Source organism: Symphodus melops (genome assembly GCF_947650265.1).
Source record: "Symphodus melops genome assembly, chromosome: 1".
In the NCBI taxonomy this organism is placed as follows: domain Eukaryota; kingdom Metazoa; phylum Chordata; class Actinopteri; order Labriformes; family Labridae; genus Symphodus; species Symphodus melops.
In genome coordinates this window covers 37858095-37880105 of record NC_136691.1, presented here as the reverse complement: position 1 = coordinate 37880105, position 22011 = coordinate 37858095, and the positions used below count along the sequence as shown (strand labels likewise).

At 42.5% G+C, this 22011-nt stretch overlaps 1 protein-coding gene across 2 annotated transcripts; it reads left to right on the top strand.

Moving 5' to 3' along the window:
* Window positions 1–29: 29 nt before the first annotated feature.
* mfsd3 (major facilitator superfamily domain containing 3) lies at window positions 30–21043 on the top strand. 2 transcript variants are annotated; one of them, XM_079369059.1, is made up of 6 exons: window positions 39–166; window positions 621–1424; window positions 8462–8609; window positions 14165–14265; window positions 16559–16668; window positions 19080–21043. In XM_079369059.1, the coding sequence occupies exons 2-6, from the start codon at window positions 725–727 to the stop codon at window positions 19284–19286; spliced, it is 1266 nt and encodes a 421-aa protein (XP_079225185.1). In that variant the 5' UTR covers window positions 39–166; window positions 621–724; the 3' UTR covers window positions 19287–21043. The 2 variants fall into 2 exon arrangements, with proteins under 2 accessions (XP_079225186.1, XP_079225185.1); XM_079369060.1 differs by lacking the exons at window positions 8462–8609; window positions 14165–14265; window positions 16559–16668; window positions 19080–21043 and adding an exon at window positions 5307–5781 and having other exon boundaries at window positions 30–166.
* The last annotated feature ends 968 nt before the right edge of the window (window positions 21044–22011 follow it).

Genomic DNA, 22011 nt, shown 5'->3' with positions numbered 1-22011 from the left:
TGTAACATTTAGTCGCACCCGGTATCACTTTTATTTTTTGCTATCCGCAACAGAGGGATGCTGTCACCGAACCTGGCAACCTCGAAGCTCATTCAGACCTCAACTATAAACAAGCGGAGCACCTTCACTGGTCTGCTAAAGCACGGCTAACCAACTTTCTCTATCAGTATGTGTCAAACAGAATCAACGGATATTTACCATGATGTAATTGGCCATAATAGTATTGTCACGCTTGGTAAAGGATGTGTTTTAAAGAAACTGTTGACTAATATTAGCATGTCAGAGGGCTAGCTTGCTAACGCTAGCTCGTCAGGTAAATTGGTCAGCTGTTAAGTTTTCTTCGTAAATGTCAGCAAAATGTGAAGCGTGCAAAGTTACGTTTGTGTATGAGCCACATGAAATGATGAAAGCAAATGTGTTCCCAGTAATTTTCTGACACTTTTATGATCATGAATCATTTGACTTTGAGGGGCTAACATTAGCCGGGCTCAGGAGCAGATGAGTCCTTTTAAGGCTGTTTGTAGTGGGGACAGTTTTTAGACACCCCAGATTGTCTTCAGGAAAATATTGAATTCAGCACTATTTAAACTGAACTACACACTGTGTTTTTGTTGTTTCAGGTGACTCAGTTCATCGGGGGCCAGACAGTTCTTATAAAGTACACCACAGTATGGACCTGTGCAGAGTCTGCTCACAGAAAGAAAGTCTCTTTTGGAGGTAGATCATGAATGACAAACTAGTCTTCCTGGGCTTGTTGTACTTTGTACAGGGCATCCCTTATGGTCTCCAGTCATCCCTGCTCCCTGTCTACCTGCGTGGAGCTGGTCACTCCCTCACCCGCATCGGCTTCACCAAGATCCTCTACTTCCCCTGGGTCCTCAAGGTGCTATGGGCCCCTTTTGTGGACCGGGTTGGCACCAAGCGACGCTGGCTGGTGGGGACAGTTTCTGGACTGGCTCTGACTTGCCTCTCCAGCGCCGCCCTGGCTCCAGAAGCACATATCTGGGGAGTAGCAGCCACCCTGCTGGCCATGAACACCTTGGCCTCGGTTCAGGATATTGCTGTAGATGGGGCTGCGGTGGGGTTGCTTAAAGGTCGTGGAGAGCTGGGGCTAGGAAATTCAGCACAAGTTGTAGGTTATAAAGCTGGATCAGTGTTTGCAGGAGGAGGGCTTCTGGCAGTAATCGACGTGGCTGGATGGAGCTGGATGTTCATGCTGTTGACATTTGTGTACGCAGGCGTGGCTCTGTTTGTGTGGGGAGCCCCTGTGCTAGACGATGAGACTGTAAGGGGCCAGCAGGCAGACGGAAGCAGGAGGGTAGGTCAAGGGGTGGACACTATATGGCCGTGGAGGGTGTGGAAGAAGCTGCTGGCAGTGCCCGGCACCCCTTGGACAGTCCTGTATGTGCTGACATACAAACTCGGTGAGTCCTATTCATAAACACTGGTTTCTTTTGAGATCATTTAACTTCAAAATATTAGATTTTTCTTTTGTTGTTGTTGTTGTGTCCGGTCAAACCCATATTAATTTACACTTTATTAATCCCACGAGGGGAAATTCAGTTTTTACACTCTGTCTAACACACACATAGGCCGAGATACACACTCATGCACAAACAGGGTTCTAGTGACATGCATTAATGGAGAGGTCTCAGAGTGAGGGGGCTGCCCACAGCGAGCGCTCCAGAGCAGTTTTGGGGTTCGGTGCCTTGCTCAGGGGCACCTCGGCAGTGCTCAGGAAATGGACTGGCACCTCTCCAGTTACCAGACCAGTTTCCGGACTTGGTCCGTGCCGGGACTTGAACCGGCGACCCTCCGGTTCCCAACCCAAGTCCCTACAGACTGAGCTACTGCCGCCCCGTTTTTTATCCCCGTTAAATTTCGTTTAAAGTATTCATCATAAAATAAAATATCTCATCCTCACATTTAAAATCTGGATTAAGGCAATAGTAGGACTTTTGTTTAAAAGATAACTAAAACGACTGATCAGCTGTCACAAAAGAGTTGATCAGAATGATCCTGTTGGACACGTGCACATGTAAGTATTTAAAAAGGAAAACAGAATAAATTGATAGGATAAGCAAACTCTTTCTCAACACTTCTACCTCTACATTTGATCTGTTTCAATTTCCAGAATATCAGACAGAAAAAAAGAGGAAGGAAAAGAAACATTTTTTCGAATCCATCCAAATGTTCCTTTAGTTCCTCTGTGAACTCTTCTCCCATTATGTTCACGAATTCCTGCAGTGCCTTGAACCTACCACTAGATGTCTCTGTTGGTGTGTCCATGAAGACTTAACTCAGGACTGAGTGTGCTGAAGAAGTTAGAGAAGTTGACAGTGCTTGACAATGTTTCTTCCATTGTCAAACAGTCTCTGCTGAGATAATGCACTTGTTTAAATGTCACAGTAAATACAAGTAAATAAACCTTCGGCACTTGAACAAGGAAACAATGAAAGCTTGAATGCATATTGAGTTTAGGCAGACCCGTTAGGTGTGAAGAGTTTGTTCCAGTAAGAAACTCGCATTCAAAGTAGTTTTGGATCCGTCAGGCGGGTGTGTGGGAGAGAGAGAGAGAGTTGATATGACCAGAGTTTGGTGTTTGGTAGCAGAAGGGGATTATGTAAGGATTAGTATGTCTTTGTGTCTGTTGCGTCCAGAAACCGGAATGGAAGAAGGCGCATCACATCGTTGTGTGTTCATGTGTGTGTATGTGGGTGGTGAGAATATAATTGTCTCCTCCCATTTGCATAGTGTATATGCTTGGATGTATATGCCTTTGTCTTTAAATTGTGTATGTGTGTGTATGTGTGTTTTTGAGAGGGTGTTAAGGATGGCTTTGTAATCGGATGAGTCCCAGCAGACAACACTACTAGACAAAATATGAAGGCTGGCTGGACCCCCTAATCTGTCTAGGGAACAACCCCCCCAACACTCTCTCTGTCGCACTTCCACTCACAAACACGCCGGTACTCTTGATTACAACAAGATTATGGAAATAGTTTTTTTCATGTCATTGATGTATTAACAGATTGTCACTTGTTGTCATTTCATGTTTCATGTTCTCCATTAACAAAAAGTGTTGTCAAAGTTTCCCACCTTTTGAAGGGAAAAAGGACTGTAAGTTTTTTTTGTAGATGTGCCGGTATAATTGCCCATGTGAGACAGTATTGTTTTTGTTCAAGGGGTGTGTGGGTATGTTTGTGCGCGACTGGTGATCTGCCTGTCTGAACCCCCCCTATCTGACACACACACACACACACACACACACACACACACACACACACACACACACACACACACACACACACACACACACACACACACACACACACACACACACACACACACAGGACCTTCTCCCTTGTCAATCCCTAATGAACTCTGAGTTTGTGTTGCATCCAACGCTGTGGCCAATCACTGTGTCTCAACTGTGACCCCTGTGCCATGTGAGTCCACAGGCATGATGAGAGCACTGTCTGGGTGGACTCAGCAGGGCCAGATAAAGGGCAGGGGGGAAATAGTGGGGGGAAATATTAGGGAGAAATTGGTTGAAAGAAGTGGGAGACCGGATGTTCTGAGATGCAAATAAGCTCAAAGAATAGATGCAAACTATTTTTGCACAGTTGGTTACAAAGAGCAAGAGCAGAGAGGAGTGGATGGGTGAACACAACAAAAGAAAGACTTTGTTCCAACACTACCTTTGAACCTTTACCTATAAAAAAACCCCATTGCAGTCATTAAAGGTTAGAACATATGATATAGACGAGTCTAGCATAGTTGTAAAACATTGTTGTTCAGAGGTACCACTAACTGCAGCCTCTGAAATGAACCTAAGATTAAATTACTCTTCTCAAAGTCCGTTTAAACAAAATGCAACGTTTGTCTTTTTAATCGTTTTTGATACATCAAGTTTCATGATGTTCAGTTGTTAAAAAAAAAGGAGTCATTTACATTCTTTGTTACAACCCTTCTCTTCTCCTTGGCCTTTAAAGCCGAATAAGATGTTGATTTTATATATTTTATTTGATGTATTTTATTTATTTTACTCCATACCTTGACTCATGTTTTATGTCTTTTAATTTATTTTGTATTTCATTTTTTTTATCTCTTTTAATTTATGATGTCATTTTATTTTATTGTGCAGCACTTTGGTCACACACACACACACACACACACACACACACACACACACACACACACACACACACACACACAAGCTCCTATTCTTCTTGTGAATGTTTTACACTTCACACACTGAGGTGTGCTGGCTTTATGTAACTCTTCTCTATTTCTTCTCCTTTAAGAGCGGAACACTTTGGAACCTTTTTAAAACAAACATTCATATCACCTTCCTGTTACTGATGGTAATTTGTAGTCCTTTTCTCTCCTTTACTCACAGCTCAACCGTAGCAACGTGACAAACACACTTAACCCTGGACGTGTTGAAGTTTGTTACCACAGCTGACTTCTTTCATTTGAACCGGTGGTCGTGGATGAAGTTGGTTTTGGGAAGGTGACTCGAGGAGGAATGAAGGGAGGTAGAGTGGGCAAGAAGAAGACGAAGAAGGAAACTTGGGAGGAGGGAATGGAGAGTATTTTCCAGAGGGAAGAAGGACTGCAGGGAGAGAGGCTGGAGGAGGAGATGAATTAATGAACAACCACCACATGGTGCTTTGAGAGAGTAGAAGAGCGAGAGAGACAAACACGTTCATCCACTCACCGATCTAGATATTTATTAATCAAACATCAGTTACAATTAAAACACAAGGTTGATTTTTACTTTCATTCCTTTTTTAGGGATCAAGTCTGTCTGTTTAGCTGATTTACAAACATCAAATGATGAAATCCAACCCTAAAGAAGCACAACTGTACACTCAAACTCACACTTTTTGTTTTGGTGCTTCACCAAACGTCTATAGATAAATATCATTAGATTTTATAAAGACGTGGCGACCGTCTGGTTCATGTTATGATCACAGGGCCTCCGATCAACGCTGGAGTCTGCTCATGTTAGTCTCAACAATCAACACTTTTGTACACGTTTATTTATTATAGGGAAAACTTTTTAAGCCTGGACTACATTTTCAGATTTGATATGTGTTCAGAGTAACATTGGCAAGTTCCAAGCTTTTATGAATAAGTAAGGATGGTTGTTTTTCTCTGGGACCCTGGATTGATGTTTATGTTGAGCGTTTTCTTAGAAAAGAAACGGCTTAACAGCGTGGTACGATCAGGTTTGGCTTGGTTGCAGAGAGGGTTGTTTTGCTGCTTCTTAGTGATGACGTGTTTTTTTCCCCTCTAAGTTCAGGAGCCTTCAGGGCATGGAGAACACCTCCATCTACATCGATCTGCAGAACACCTGGTGTGTGAATGTGTGTGTGTGAATATAGTATGCATAAGATATTATGAAAGTGTGTATAACAGAGCTCTGTTTACTGTTTGTCCTCAGGGACCCTGCGGTGCTGAGAGGTGTGTGCAGGTGTATGCACATGAACATGTGGACTTGTGTGTGTGTGTGTATATGTGTGTGTGTGCTCCAACATGTTGTATGTATGAATTTGTCTGTTTACTGAGCTCTCAGCAGGGAGTAATATTGTCGTTAAGCAGGGGAACCGTGTGTCCTCAGTGATCTCCGCTGCTCTGCCAGCCCCTTTGTCTAAGCTGCTGCACGGACGTCAAGATTTGACCCCGCCGTCCCCGTCGACCTCTCACCCTCCTCTCACCCTTCTCTTCCCCTCCTCTTACTCTTATCCCACACTGATCCCTCTTGATACCGCCGCCCCACCCCCTCCTCCCACACATAAAGGTGTCGAGCTCTGAAAAGTCAGTATGGTTGCAAAACCATATAAATGGTTTGGACCAAAGGTCTTATAAAAGTGAGGATGATCAAGATGAGGTGCTCTCCACCAAACACTTGGTTAGTTTGAGTGTTTGTCTGTGTCCTCCATTCTGCTGAGAAGAGAGACAAATGACTTCTAAAACCAGCAGTTACTAAGTAAAACTGAAGGGCTCTTTAAAACATAAACCAAAGGAAAATAAAATATATATTTGTAGTCACAATAAAACGATCAACCCTCCGCTCTTAAATGACATGTTCAAAGTGTTTCTAACATGTTTCTAATCAAAGTGCAAAAGAAATCAGATGTGAAGTCACCAAACTGTTCCATGTTTGTAGAAAAGTGCGTCTCCTTGTAACACCTCTTTGCTCATAGACAGAAGCTCTGAAGGGAACGCAGGGTTCTTTGTTGTCTTTGTTTCAGGATGATGGACTCTGCTGTTCTTGCTTGAAATTCTATTGAACGCTTTTTTTGTCGTCAGTGACCACGACAAGCGAAACATCCCACTGTCACTCCCTCACTAGTGTTAACTAGTTGTGTCTGTTTTTGCTGTCTGCCGCTAATGTAAACATAAACACACACAGCCTGCCATCTCTCCTCTGTTTCCCCTTCACTAACCTCCTAACAATGTCTCCGTTCATCCGCAGGCCCCCTCCTCTTCCTCGGTCTTTATCCGTCTCCATCCCTCTCTGCGCTGCTTTTTTCTCCACTCTTGTTAAACTCACATCCCCTTTTATTTATTTTGCAAATAAGTGCATTACGATTGTCATTGCCTGCACTACATCTCAAGTGACGTGCCTCTGCTGTCTCTCTCTTCCTCGTCTTTATCTTTTGTAAATCAAATTCTTGTTATCACTGACTTTTCCTGGTCCCTCTTTTCTCCCCCTTCTCTCTCTCTCTCTCTCTCTTTCAGCGCCTCTCCCTCTTCACTCTGTTTGTTTAATCTTTGTGGACGTCTAATGAAATCCCTGCTGAAATGGACAATTGTTGCTTTGAGAATATTTATAGAAAGGAATAATCAGTGTGGTTGGGTTTGTCTGCACCCCCCCCCCCCGCTCTTTAAAGAAATAATTAGTTTGAAGGCAGGACTGTGAACGCTCTGAGCTTTGAGCTAAACAACAGGCAGACAAGATCGGCGGCACAGAACCACGGGTAAACAACCCAGGCATCACGGGTACCACTGCTGCCAGTGTTTACTTTATTTAGACTAATGTGCTCACAGCACAGACAATGCCAGTGAAGACAGTTCAGCAGAACAGAGACAGAGATTACAATGTGAATAACACACACAGAGGGTGTCAGTAAATCAGCACAGCTCACACCGGATGTGTAATGTGATTTATTCGGTCTAATTTAAGTCTGTTAGCTTGAGTTTGACTTCCTCGCTGATGTATAATTAAAATCTTCATCAAGTATTTAATAAGTAAAATTACAATGAGAAAATACAATTTATATAATGAACTGCCCAAAAACTTCCAGTGGCGTACGTCACAATTGATTTTATTTATCCTGACAATTGTACGTTGCTGTGGGAATTTCAAAGAGTGAAGTGGAGCGGGGATCAACGGTTTATTAGATTTACACTTAACATCTTCGACAAAGTGGTCCTCCTCCTGTAATAACGACATCCACTACACTCACTGAAACGTGAGTGACAGACGTAAGAAACGTGTTTCCTACACACTACTAGTCATATTTTCCGTCCCCACGCTGGGTTGTCACACCGCCGTTACAGCGGTGACACTCCCGTTCTGCAACTGCACTGCCGATCACTGCGAGCCTCACAGCTTTCTCTTATTATTATTATTTTTTTTCATTTCAGTCCGTTTCATCTGCCTTTTTTTTTTTTCTTTCCTCCTTCTCAATTTTTGTTTGTCTCCTGGCTGACTGAGTGAGTGAGTCGTCGGTTGGGTTGTGTCGTCTTTGACAGCAGTCTGGGAGCCAAGCTGTCAGTCAAGCAGCTCCTTGGTCCCACTGTCTTTGTGAAGTCAGTCTCCATTAATATAATAATGGCGTATAGTCGGCACCACTGAATATTTTACTGTAATGTTCAGCAGAACATTACCCCCACACTCGACGCCTCACAGAGAAAGTCTTACTGTCTGACAGAAACTTTTTATTTTGACTGAAAGGTCTTTGTGAGGTCTGTTTCATCTGTGCAAGTTTTTGTGTTTTTGTTGTGTTTTCCTTTTTGTGCTTTAGGAAAAGTGCTAGGCCCCCGTTTGATAAAGTGACTGAGGGGATTCTTTTTCTTGTCAGGCATCTATTATTGACACTTTCCAGGAATAGGCCTAGGTGCGCAGCGTGTTGGTGTGCAATATTTGATTCTGCAGTAGTCATCTCAGGAAAAGCATGTTTTTCAGTCTTGCAGGCTAAACAGTTTGGTACTAAAATCTTCATCGTATTACACTCATTGGAACAGGCGTGTGTAGGGGCGACTTTTATATTAGCTGTAGGGGAAAAAGAATCCTAAGTCATTGACTGTCCTGTAAATAAATCTTTACATTTGTGTTGCTTTGGGTTTTGATGGTATATGTTCCCTGCAGCACTTATTTTACCATCAGTAAATTTGACTGACATTCCTTTTTGACCACCTTTCTGTCCTGTCTCTTTGTACCCAGGTGAGCAGGGAGCAGTGACCATGTTTCCTCTTTTCCTGTTGGATCATCACATGACCGCCCGGGAGCTCGGCTTCTGGAACGGCGTCATCGCCATGGGCTTCTCCATCTGTGGGTCGTCGCTGGGAGGCCTGCTGCTCGCTCAGTTCAGGTAGCCTTTAGGATCATCAGAATGTTGTGTGTTTCTGGAGTCACAGGACAGTATGTGTGACAGTCGCATTTGGTGCTACTCAAAGCTGTTCGGACCTCGGGTTTAAAATGATCTTTGATGCAAGCGGTTCCACAAATTAAAAACAATTATAGAATACCTATAAAAGTCAAAGATCAAGATTGAGATCACACATTGCTTGAAATTCAACCAATCAGCATTCTGTCATGGACTTCTCCACTACTCACTTCTTGGCCACGCTTTCAAAATAATTTTAATTTAAATAGTTCTTTCCACTATTCAAATTTAGGCTAAAAATATACCAGTATATTAAAGTATATATGAAATATGCAGGGCACTATTTTCCCAGAGTTAAACCTGATGTCTTCCATTCAGTACTGTCAAAGAACAACACTAAACATGAACTTATTTCTCTTTTAAAGTCTGGACCAAAATCTTAAACATTGATTTTCTAAGGGTGTTTATCGACTAATTAATCAAGTGATCATTTCAGCTGTCTGGTTTAGCGGCCTCCTTGATGTGTGAGCTCTCAGAGTTATTCTTTCCAGAGGGAGGAAATTTTTTTATGAGAATCAACTCAGACTGAATCTCGAAAAAACATTAGCCCAAACCTTCCTTCAGAGGATTTATATGTGAGTACTTCACCAACAGCTAAAAACAATGTCATGGGACAGAGAAATCACACCTATGATCCCACGTAAAAATGGATCAGTTTCAACTCAGCCAAACACCCCCCCTCCCATTCCAACTCTTCGTCTTCTTCGTCTTCCTCCTCCAAGCTTTTTGTGTTCACTGAGTCCTTCTTACCTGCAGCTCCTTTTACCCCCTCACTCTGCGCCTGCTCTTCCAGTTTAATTCTCTGCCTAGGTTCATCTCGTCTGAGTGTGTGTGCGTGTGTGTGTGTGTGCGCGTGCATGTGTGTGTGTGTGTGTGTGTGTGTCGCTCTCTGCCTGTCTGACTGTGTGTGTACAGTAATTTAAGTAAACATAGCCTTGTTTGAGAGCTCGGGGACCCCTGTGTCTGGTGTGTGGTGTGAGAACAACATGAGCAGCAAATCCATCGCAGAGTCTCTGGAGTGCACACAGACTTACACACACACACACACATTCACACACACACACACACACACACACACACACACACACACACACACACACACACACACACACACACACACACACACACACACACACACACACACACGTATAAATACTCAGGGTTAACAGAGACAATGTGCAACTCTAGTTGAATTTTATTTTCAGATTAGACAAATATACTACACAGTGATAGTTCCTTAATAACTAAACGAGCCGTGTTATCGTGCTTTATTTGACATTCATTAGGGTTGTTAGATTGAATGGTCAAGCTGAAACTCTGGTGTTTTCCCTGAATGTTACAAAGTGAAAGAGAGACAGTAAGTGCACCATTTCTATGCTGCTGATATCAGATTTATTTCCATGTATTTACAGTAAGTTCAGTCCCATTTGAATCTAGTTGAGATTGACAGTGTGTTAGGATGCAGCCTTTACATATTTCCCCCCTCAGCTCATTGACACTTTGCCATTTGACCGTCATTGCATAAGATTGTACGTCTGCTCATGCTAGGATCACAAAGAACAACTCTGCCTGAAGCCAGTATGATGTAATGAACTATAAATAACAACACTGCCCTTATACAGGATAGTATATCAGCACACTATAGGTTCCTCTCATGTTAAAGACCCCCATAACTACCCTGTTTTTATCTTTTTAACATGTTGCTCTTTGAAATCATCAATGAATGAAAAACTGCAGTGTAGAGATCACAGTCTGGTGACACAGACAGAGGTGAAGTCACTTTTTATTCCTATGAAAAGCTACCCAGAGTACAGCTTTCTTAAACAAACAACTCAACTAAACTAAATGTGTTTTTGTACACATATTTTAGTTTAGTTATTTAGTGTTGTTTAGTTTAGTATTGCTATTTTTTTATTTAATTGTCATGATTATTGTTATTCTTTTGTTTTTTTTAATGCACTGCAGGTTTGCACTGTGGGTCCTGTCATCTGTGCTGTATGTTTAACATGCAGCATATTTGACAATAAAACCTACCTAGCTGCAAGTTCATATTTTTGAACCAATTCCAGTAAACCCTCCCACCCAGCTGATGCTGAGATGTGAACCTCTGCTACTTGTGCTGAGAGTTCAGTTCCACTATTGAACATCCTGCTGGACAAACTGTGTAATGACATCATTTCTAAAGCCCGGTTCACACGACAGGATTTGGAAATTGTCTGCCGAGTTCCCAAACTTGAGAGACCACACACACGGCTAGAAATAATCGGAGGTTTCACAGTTTTGGTTGTACAGTGTGTGGTGCACGTCGACATCAACATGCCACACATAAACAGATTTCACTCGTGAACGTCCCCCGATCAGACGGGAAATCTGGCAAAACCTCTCAAGATCAAACGTGTTTTGATTTTTGGATTCCCCGCATGCTCCCAGCGTTTCCTCACCTCGCTTTCTGATTGGCTACGCGTCACAGTCAACAGGCTCGTGCTTGTTTTCCCCTCAGGGGGAAACACCACACACGATGAGAAATCGGCCAAAACAATCCAACATGTTGAATATCGGTCCCGATGTCTTTCCGATCAGACGAGAGTAGTCTTAACACACAGCAGGATTATTTTATAAGATTATTTTACGATGATCGGGACGTCCCTAAGATTATTGGAAGGGGAGAATCGGGGCCAAAATTGGCCTAATTATCCTGCCGTGTGAACCGGGCATAAGTCACCCGAGCATTGTTCTGCACGTTTTGCTTTGTAATCAAAGTTTTAGGGAATATTGAAATATTTTGATATCACCCTGGAGGGCTCTTTTCATTGTGTCAAAGGATCTGATTTATCGTGAACACAGTGTGTTTGTGCGGTTAATGTTAATGCTGATGTGTTTGTTCTGTAAGATGTTGAATCCTTATCTTAAGTCGACTTGTCGCCGTTCCTCCGTGCTGTCTGATCTTGTTTCCCCTGTGTTGTGTTTTCAGCAGAGCACAGAGACCAAGCCTCCACAGGGAAAGTTAAAAGGTGTCATTGTCACACTCTGTCTTTCGATCTTTTACTTTCTCTCTCCATCTGTCTCGTAAAGCTAAAGCAGTAAAATGTTCACACGCTGTCAAAGACAAAGCACGAGTCTTCCTCATGTACTTTGAGAGCGATGTGCTGAGGTCAGAGATCACGAGGCAACAGTCGAGTATTTAAACTCTATGAATGATTTAGTAACGTAAAACACCGGAGGTCATCTCGTTTGACCTCTCATCGGAGCTGTCAGACAGGTTGGTTGGATATTTAAACTGATGAATTACTAAACGGTTACTGAAGTAGTACTTTTCCAAACACTATGATAATTTCAATGTCTCTCAAACTTTGTTGACAAATGAAATGATTGTAAACATGTTAACTGTCTTGAGGATGTGTCATATTACATAGAATGAAATAACATAGATCCAGATGGATGCAAAGTAAAGATGGAGTCAGAATATGTGTGGTGATGCATGTACTGGTCAGTGTAAGGTAAGCACTTCTGTCTTAGTGACACACACACACACACACACACACACACAGAGAGTGGTGTCCAGCAGGCTGTGGTCCCACCTCTAAAAGCTCAGTTGGAAGGTTTATCCTCCGCTCCATCAGAATCAACTGAGTGGTCAGTGAATGACCCCCTTTACAACCGCCAGCAGCAACCTGAGAACACGGCTATTCTTATCTGGGCCCGGCCCGTGTGAGGTGGCAGCCAGGCAGGTTCTCTTTCTCACACAGGAACACTCACACTCTCACTCACACACACACACACACACACACACACACACACACACACACACACACACACACACACACACACACACACACACACACACACACACACACACACACACACCACACCACACCGCATCTCCTGAGAGTGCGTGATATGAAAGGCTGTCATTGAGACGAGAGGTAAAGGAGCAGCTGAGAAGAATGTGTTTAGCATGTGAATGATGCAGGATTGGTTTTCCAGTAGAGGTAAGAGGTGGGGAGAGATGGTGAGCGGAGATGATACCCAGAAGGGAGAGGAGGGGGGGGGAGAGAGTCAGGGAGAGGGGGGGGGAGAGTCAGGGAGGGAGAGAGAGAGAGAGAGAGATACTGTATACATTTATAGAAATGAATCGGCGTAATAAATAGATTTCAGATGATTAAAGAGTTCAGGAGCGCACACTAAAGAAACATTCAAGGAGTCGTCTTGTTCGAAACCTAAACTTAGATTACCTGATGATTGTTTGTTTCAACTGTGAAAATCTCCGCCCACTGACCAATCACATCTTCTGATTGTGGCGCTCCTGGAGCTGATCGAGAGGGACGAGGACACAACACGTGTCATGCATGATTTTACGTTATATAGTCTGTTAAGATAAGGATTATTTTATATTTATATTTAGACTGATATCCTTCATCTTTGACTGAAAAAGCATTTTATTTGTGCTTTTAAGATTTCTCATGGCTTTGAATCGTATTTTCATGTTAGTGTTTAATGTCTCCATGCTGCTCTGTTTGTGAGTGTCAGAGCTGCAGCTGAAATGTAACTTCTTGAACTGTAGTAGCTCACTCAACTCATGAAAAAGTCAGAGCAACACATTCAGTTCAGAGAAGAAACAGGAGCAATGATAGTCAGCTCTGAGGTGAACTAACGATGGAGTATGATGATAAACTTACCGAGTGTTAAAGTAAGTCTGTAACTCAGAAAATAAACAGCTTAAAGGTGAGCAGGGTCAACCAGGGCAGACGGGGTTTCCTCAGGTTAACGACACACAGCTCACGTGCTGGATCCGTGTTTGTACTCGAAACAAGAAGAAGAGCTTCAACTGTTTAAACTTGACAAGAACTTTAAATCTCCATCTTGGACTGAAACTGTTTTTACTTGGTGCACTTCTCAAACACAATTAGATATCCTGCTTGGTGAGACGGGCCACTTCCCCCTCTCCGGTTTTTTTATTTTTTTATTATTATTTTTTTTTTTACAAACACATAAAATAATGACATGCACAAAAAACATAAACAAACACACACAGTCTCTTGAGTGGCAGGCGTCCTCTGAGTGATTGGCACTGTTAATCCCTGATGTCACACAACAGTGTGAGCGCCTGTGTACATGTGTTTGTGTGTGTGTGATAACAGTGATTAATTATCTTCTTCATGCTGGGGAACTCCTTAGGTTATTGATTACGTCACGAAGCAAACCCACAGGGGGATGATTTTCTTGCACTAACAGGGAATCAATTAGTGTCTGGGGACTTGTTTACTTAAGCACATGCACGCATGTTTCTCTGTGTGTGTGTGTGTGCGCGCACGTGCATCACAGTGTGTGCGTGTGTGTGTAATTGTGTGTGAGACGAAAAGAAATGTGGAATATCATTAAGTGTAATGGTAGCAGCCTTGAGCCTCTCTTCCACCACATACTGTATCACAATACTGATCGACGTGTCAAAGGTGGTGATCATCTGTCTGTCCTCTTCTTAGCATCGGGGCTATGATGAGACGAGTGTTTGTGTTCAGAACCGTCAGCATGGTCTTCCAGAGCTCTCTACTCACCGTGCTCGAACCGTCACCGCTCCTGAAAGGTGAGAAGACGTAGTTTCATCCAAAATAACAGATTGCAATATGGCGCAGATAGCGTCTGTCAGTTCTTGTTATATGTTGGGAAATAAAGACCTCTTTGCCAAGTGTTCCTCATGAAAGCAGTAAGAGTGACCCTGTTATTCTTTAGGTCTCCTCCATGAATATGACATCAGCACGCCAACATGTTGTTTGTTTTATTCTCTGTATTTACATATTGAAACTCTGCAGCTCCTGATCCCACATACGTTCTGTCCTCATGTCACCTGCTAGTGTCTTGAATAAACACACAGAACACACAGGTACATGTTAATACATGGCTTTAGGTTACTCATGTTCCATGTTTATGTGGATAAACACATAGTTTGAAAGAACAAAAAAAAAAAAAAAAAAAAAAGCTAATAACACTGAGCCCACTCTTAGGAGTTCATGAAGTGACACAATCAAACGATGCACTGTACCAATTAAATGCAAAACTCTCTGAGAAAGAGAGGCACAGTGATCACATCATCTCTCCAAGCTGAGACAAAGCCAGCTCACTGAACACTTCAGTCTTAGGACATCCACCACTCTGCCACTGTGTGCTGTTTCTGTTCAGTGTTTTCAGCCTCAGGATGTTGATGGCACATTGTCGTCTTGCGTTTTGTCCTTTTTATAATACAATGTGTCTGACAGGTATGACTTTTGATATCCTGTCTTTTAGGTTGTTTATATTTCAGCGTAATGAGTAAAGTCTTCACACATCTGCTTAAACATTTAAATTTAAAATAAATACATCTGATCCCCTTATGATAAGTCGCCACTTCGTCACTTCCCTGCAACTTTTTCGGTCCTGAACAAAGCACACGAAAAACCTCTATTGTAACACAAAAAAAATTAAGCGGTTTGCTTTTTTCCTTAAAAATGTTTCAGATCTTTCGGTCTCTCAATATGATCAAATGAAAAAGTAGCACAAGCAGAAATCAGTCTTTGGTAAAACTGCTCATTGTCTACCTGTTCTGGGAGGATTAAAGCAGAGATTCTTGGGATTTTTCTTTAATTAGCCATTTTGAAAGCTAAAAGAGGCCATTGTTTTTTTTATGTGGAAATGAAGGCAGCTATTTTCAGATATGGACCTTAAATGTGTTTATTGTGTTCACAAAAAGTGACAAATAAAATAAATCAGGTAGAAAGACAGAGGTAAAATCTTGTGTATTATTAGTCCTGCATGACTGGGCCTTAAATGTTGGATTCAGAAGTGCACCCAACAGAAGACGGCTAACTGCCGGACTACAGGTTCAAGCCTTTGAGCCAGTAAGTATCTTTTTTTCTCTCTCCCCCCCTTCTCTCTCTCTCTCTCTCTCTCTCTCTCTCCCTCTCTCTCTCTCGCTCTTGCTCTCTTGCTTTCTTGCTCTCTCTCTCTCGCTCTCTCTCGCTCTCTCGCTCTCTCGCTCTCTCTCTCTCTCTCTCCCTCTCTCTCTCTCTCTCTCTCGCTCTTGCTCTCTTGCTTTCTTGCTCTCCCTCTCTCTCGCTCTCTCTCTCTCTCTCTCTCTCTCTCTCTCTCTCTCTCTCTCTCTCTCTCTCTCTCCAGAGGGCCCTTCAGTTATTAATGTCTGAATGATACATCTGAGTTTGTAACATAGCTGGTCTCTAAGCTGTTGGGATTCAGATCGTCGTCATATATCTCTATCAGAGCTGCCCCCCCCCCCCCCCCCACACACACACACACACACACACACACACACACACACACACACACTCACACACACACTTTCCCCTCCACCTTCGCTGTTACCCCAGAACAAAGATTTTTGAAAAGCTCAACCAAAATTGAGGGGAAAGAAGTTCGCGGAAAAGATTTTTCAATATTACATGATAACCCTCCGCTTCCCACTCTTCCAGTCTGATCATTCGCTGTGACTCCGTCATTGTTGTGTCTCCGACTGAAGAGTCTTATTCAGGAAAAGCTCTGGCGGCTTGAGTGAATAATTCAGTGTTAGCGGGAGCAGAGACAGATAGGCTCTGTGGTTCCTCTGTGTTTCCCAATATCAGCGCTCTGCCACGTCCCCTCAGAGGATACACTACATGTGTTTTGGGGACGAGTTGGGGTGGGAGTCGTTTGGGGGGGGGGGGGGGGGGGGGGCACTTCAGCAGCTTACTGATTCTCCGTGCTTTGTCTTGCTGCTTTGAATCCTACATTGAGCAGATAAATTGATACAAAGAAAATCGTACCCCACTCAGACGCATTTGCTCGGTTTCTCTCGTGTGTGTGTGTGTGTGCTTGTGCGTGTGTGTGTGTTCGTGTGTTTGCTCCCTCAGGTATGGCCGTCCTTAGTATGAGCGTTCAGCACTTCCTGGGGGGTCTGATCACCACACTCACCTTCACTACCATGATGCATTGCACTCAGAGGGCCGAGGAAAGCATTCAGGTTAGTAAGACCTTATTCATTCATGTCAAGATCCCCTTTGTAGGGCCCTTTGTAGGGCCCGGCTGCTGTTCGTGAAGACTTAGAATCTGTCGTCTTTAATTGTCTCGTCCTCCACTGTTATGTCATCTCCTGTGGTTGAACAAACAAACAACAATGTCTGCTTTTCTTCTCTCCTTATTTCCTCCCCTCTCTCTTGATTTGATTGTGCTGTTATGTAATATTAGGTCACTTCCTTTGGTTGTCAAAGGGGAAGGCTTACCGCACCTTTCGTCACCTATACCTGTTAGCTGTCATCAGCTGTTTCCACCGAGATCTTCTGTTCCTTCAGTTCTTCCCTCTCTCTGGCATTGTCCCTCTTACTACCTCCCTCTCATGTCTTTGTCACTCTGCAGTCCCTTTAAACACTCTCTGTTCCTCTGCTGATTTTCCTTCCTCTCCTCCTCTCCCGTTTTCTCCCTCTTTGACATAACTCCTTTTGTCCCGTCTTAACTGGGCCATCAGTGCCTGCAGGTGATAGCTGTTCACACGTCACTCAGTCAATCTCTCAAGGTGACAAATTATCATTTAAATTGCTGTCACTCTCGGAGAAAAAAAAACAGAAGAAGAAGAATGGCGCGACAAATCGCAGGCTGTTGAACCGAAATGAAGATCTGGTTACATGTAAAATAAAAACCGAGTAAATCGCACACGATGATGAGAACTACGGTTAATTTGAATGTTCTGGTGACACATATACTGTTTGCTCTTTAGTGTGTCTGTGTGTGAATTACTGTGTTAGCACACACAGGAGGGACAGTATTAAGCCCCTGTGCTCGTTGTGTGTGTATATATGTGTGTGTTATTGAAGGTAGTGCTATCCGGTGACAGAAAGCTGATAGTGTGAGTGCTTGTTAACGATCCCCAGGAGACAGAAACACAATCTGTTAAACAAGTTACTCAGAATAAAGGCACTCCACTTAGCAGTGGTCACACAGAGCTCTATACCTCAGTGTGAAGACCACTATAGCACCGGCTAAACTCACTACAAGTTCCCCAACTCTCAGGTTATTCTACTTTTTATTGAGAAATGTGAAGAATGCAAATAGAAGTTTTACAATACATGTGTTTTTAGGGTGATAGAAGTTAATATGTAGTGTTTATGAAAGAATGAGGAGACGTAGAGGAGCCGTGGTTTAGTAGCTCATTTGGTGGGATAGGTGCCTCATGAACATACAGAAGGCTACAGTCCTCTTCATACTGGTCATAGGTTCAACTCCCCGTCCGGTGTATGTCACCCCACACTCTCTCTTCAAACGATAATAAAGACTAAAAAAGCCTACAAATGAATCGTAAAAAAACCCCCAAACCTTTGGACGATGGAGAAACGCGACTAATCATTTCACTAGTCTCTTACATATCTGATCTAAGGAATAAATTAAATACATAAAAGCTAAAAAAAAAAAGTTTGTGTACAGTCTGAATAAACATGAAGTGAACTTGAACTGAAATATATTGTTTATCTGACTGACAGAAGCTTTCAGCTTCAAGAAGGTGCTAAACAGAAACAACAGCATACGTCTCTACGTTAATTAGAGATTACTTTAAGCACGAGTTCATTTTTAGAACAGAAAGAGAATATTCCTGCTGTGTCCTGTGCTCGTTCACAAACAGACTGAAGCTATGAAGAAAAGAGTTCAATGTCTTCAGCCTCTGAGTCCTTCTGTTGTGTAAAAGTTACCTGCTATACCTGGGTGCTGATCTCACAAGCACAAGAGGGCGGCTAACATGGAAACTGGCAAATTCTGAACAGAAATAACAAATAATCCTTATCTAAGTTTAGGTATCGAACAAGACGACTCTTTGAATGTTTCTTTAGTGTGCGCTCCTGAACTCTTTAATCATCTGAAATCTATTTATTACGCTGATTCATTTCTATAAATGTATACAGTATCTCTCTCTCTCTCTCTCTCTCTCTCTCTCTCTCTTGTTCTCTCTCTCTCTCTCTTTCTCTCTCTCTCTCTCTCTCTCTCGTTCTCTCTCTCTCTCTCTCTCTCTCCACCCTGAATGCCTACTGGCTGTGATCAGATAGTCTTCCATCGGTTGGCCTCCATCCATCCACTCAGGCCATGATCTCACACTTTCTCTTTCAGTGTTTTTTCCTCTCTTCTTATGTTTCCTTTTGCTTCTTTGAGGATGCTTCTACATCTTTTGTTTGTATTTCTTTACGTACTGTAAAACAAAAAAAACAGAAGCAAGTGGAGAAAAAGGAGATGAGAGTTTGCAAGTAAAAGCAAGTTGTAGGAAAAGGAGGGAGCAAAACAGGAAGGAGCATATTTGAAATTGAGAACTTCACATTGTTACAAAAGTTGACACTTCAAGCTAGCATGTTGCAAATACTTTCTCTTCTTTCCCACTCATTGTCTCTCTTTCAGGCTACCCACTACAGTTTCCTGGCAACTCTGGAGGTGTTGGGGAAGCTGATGTTCAGCGCCCTGGCGGGATGCTTGGTGGACTGGTTTGGTTTCCAGGTTGCCTTCCTCTTCTTCCTCACCCTCTCTGCTGGGACGGCCCTGCACGTGTGGACAGCCACCTTCACTGGTGCTCTCAGGGAACACCAGCTCAAAGAGCAGCCTAAGTGAGAGCATGATCAGGGTCCTGACGAGGGGCTGAAAATAACTTCAACCACCAGTATTCAGACACCTCAGAAGTCCTTTAATACAGTAAATATTACTCTCACAACTTACAGCAAACCATTTTAGTATCGAGAATGAATAAGTTTACTTTCTGGTTCTGCCATTTCTTCAGGAGAAATCAGCCATGCTTTAGGTACTCTTACTACAGAGTGTTTCTTTTGTTATTGCACTGGCGCAACTGGCCTTATTTTTTTTATTTTGCATTAAAATAATAAGTCTTAAATATTTATTCAGTATCAACTGTAGTTTGAAGACGCGTGCAGGTGTAATGTAGGTTAGGAGGAGCACATTTGTATTGGTGTATCGAGTTTTCTGGACTGGATGGCATCATCCAGAGTGTTGAGGTAATGTGTGGTGGGCAAAGCAGTTTTTTATCATCTGAGCCATTTTAATGTTTGAATAAGCCAGCAATAAGAGCAGCAGCCAAAAGCAAATCCCCTGCTTAGTGATGCTGTTTTCATCATACAGTACTGTATATGAATATGTCCATTCACCTCAGTCTTATGGTTTACAGTTACCAGCTAATGATTCTCTACTACCTCGTATCAGCACTGTATGTTAATATTAGCAGGAGGTGAATGTACAGAGGCTGTAACAAGTAGAGTACACACTCATTCACAGTAAATGATTGAAATACACGCGTCTGAGGCTGAAGGCTGTAAAAGTCTCCAGCCTCAAAAATTGCACGGTGTCATCACAGTGGAAGAATCCAACGGATCAATACGTCCTGATAGTAACTCTTGTTTCACTTGTTTGTTGTCTTTAAATAATAATCTGTACTGTAAAATACACTGAGCTCTTTACTGTACTCTACACGGTCTGAGGTCTTTTTCTCAGATATGATTGGAACAGAAGCATAGAGTGTTTTTCTTTCATTAGGATCCAAAAGCAGAAAGTCTTAATCAAAAGGATGTCTTAAATTGATCGTTGAGTTGAAAGGAGGCTGGCAGATGTAAAAAACATTAAAGGAGCAATATGTAACTCTTAAAATTGGTTCTGCAGTCCAAACTCCATTGAGAAAGCACATTGAAAAGAGCGGTCTCCTCCTGTCCTCTCCTCCCGAGAGTCGATGCACATGCAGGTTGCCATGTCGCAAACGGGAGCTTCAGTGTTTAACCAACTCTTCATAGGTCTTGAAACCTTGAAACCTTTCTGCATTCTTGTCTCCGTCCATTTTTCTAAAGAATCTCCATTATGTGTCCTTGTACTACTTTTCTGGTCGTGGAGCTTATCAGAAGAATGCTGAGGCTTTTAGGTCGGGTTGAAATAGTTAAATCGACTCTCACATACTGTATGTAGGGTTGCCCTGATAACTGGTCTCATATCTTGCAAACTGAGGGGTGTCCAAAACGTCTTTGGTGAAGGTTTCATAGAGCTGCCCTCCTTCTCTGGTCGAAACAACATCAGACCATCCTGGACCAGATTTGAATCTTAGAAGGAGGACATACTGGCTGCTGCACTGTTTTCAAAGAAGACAGGACATTAACATAGCATGTGTCCTTAATGTCTGATGATAAAGTAAGTTGTTGTTATGATTTCATTTGGTAGATATCTTACATATTGCTCCTTTAATGCAGCAAATTCATGCGAGTGAAACAGGCAGTAACATGCTTTCATGTCATAATTCATCATTGCTGTAAAATCCATGTAGCTGGGTTCTCTGGATGGAGACACCAACAATAAAGCTGCTAAGTGAATCTTAAGAGTCTGTTTGGTGTTTTTTGTTTGTTTGATCTCTGGTATTTAGCTCCTTTCACCAGATTTCACCACATGTTCTGTCCTCAGGGGGTTGCGGCCCTGTGTGGTCTTTGAGGACAGTCCCACCTTTGAAAATCCTCCGTAGAATATAGCTGCGCGAACACAACAGTATCTCTCTGCAGCTCACTGGCTGAGGGCTACAGGAGTGAATAGAGCCCGTGTCACAGGATTCACAACCCTTACAGCTCTAATGACACAACAAATACTGTGAAGGAGGATTAGGCCAGCTTACATGGCCCCTCAATACACCTCCACTTTACACTTTCTCACCCTGCCTCATTATTATCTGGGCGTTCTGTTTGGGTAGAGGGAGAGAGAGAGGGTTTAAGCACAGCGGCTTATGTTTTATCCGTCCGCCGTTAACAGAAAAGAGTGAGCGCCTCAGAAGTGACAGACTTGTTTAGTTTTGTGTCTATTGAGAAGTCGCATGAAAACACGTCTCCTGTGCTTGATTAGCAGTTCAAACTTGGTGTTTTCTGTGCAGTTCAATCATCAAGTAAATCATTCAATAACCCTTAATGCTACACTAGTCAACACAAACACCACCTTTGTTCAGCAAGGAATTGTGTTTTCTTCACCAAGATGATTTAATGAGTTTGAAAACTAAACAAGATCCATAAAGAACCTATTACATGCATCAGTGATCTTGTCAAAATTGACATACAGTAGCTGTTCAAATTACAATCTTTTTAAAAGGATTTTAATGACTGCTTGTCTGGGTAAGCTGAATTTGTTTTGCAATAGCTTTGGGATATTTCTCAAAAAAAAAAATAGTTCTCAGCACCATAGATTATAGTTTTTCACAAAAAAGCTCCTAAATGCAACACAAAACTAAAAACAGCCTCCAGTTTGAACTTTGACATGTTAAAAGCAGGTACTTAAAGTGTGCGTTTAGTCAGAGAGACTGAACACT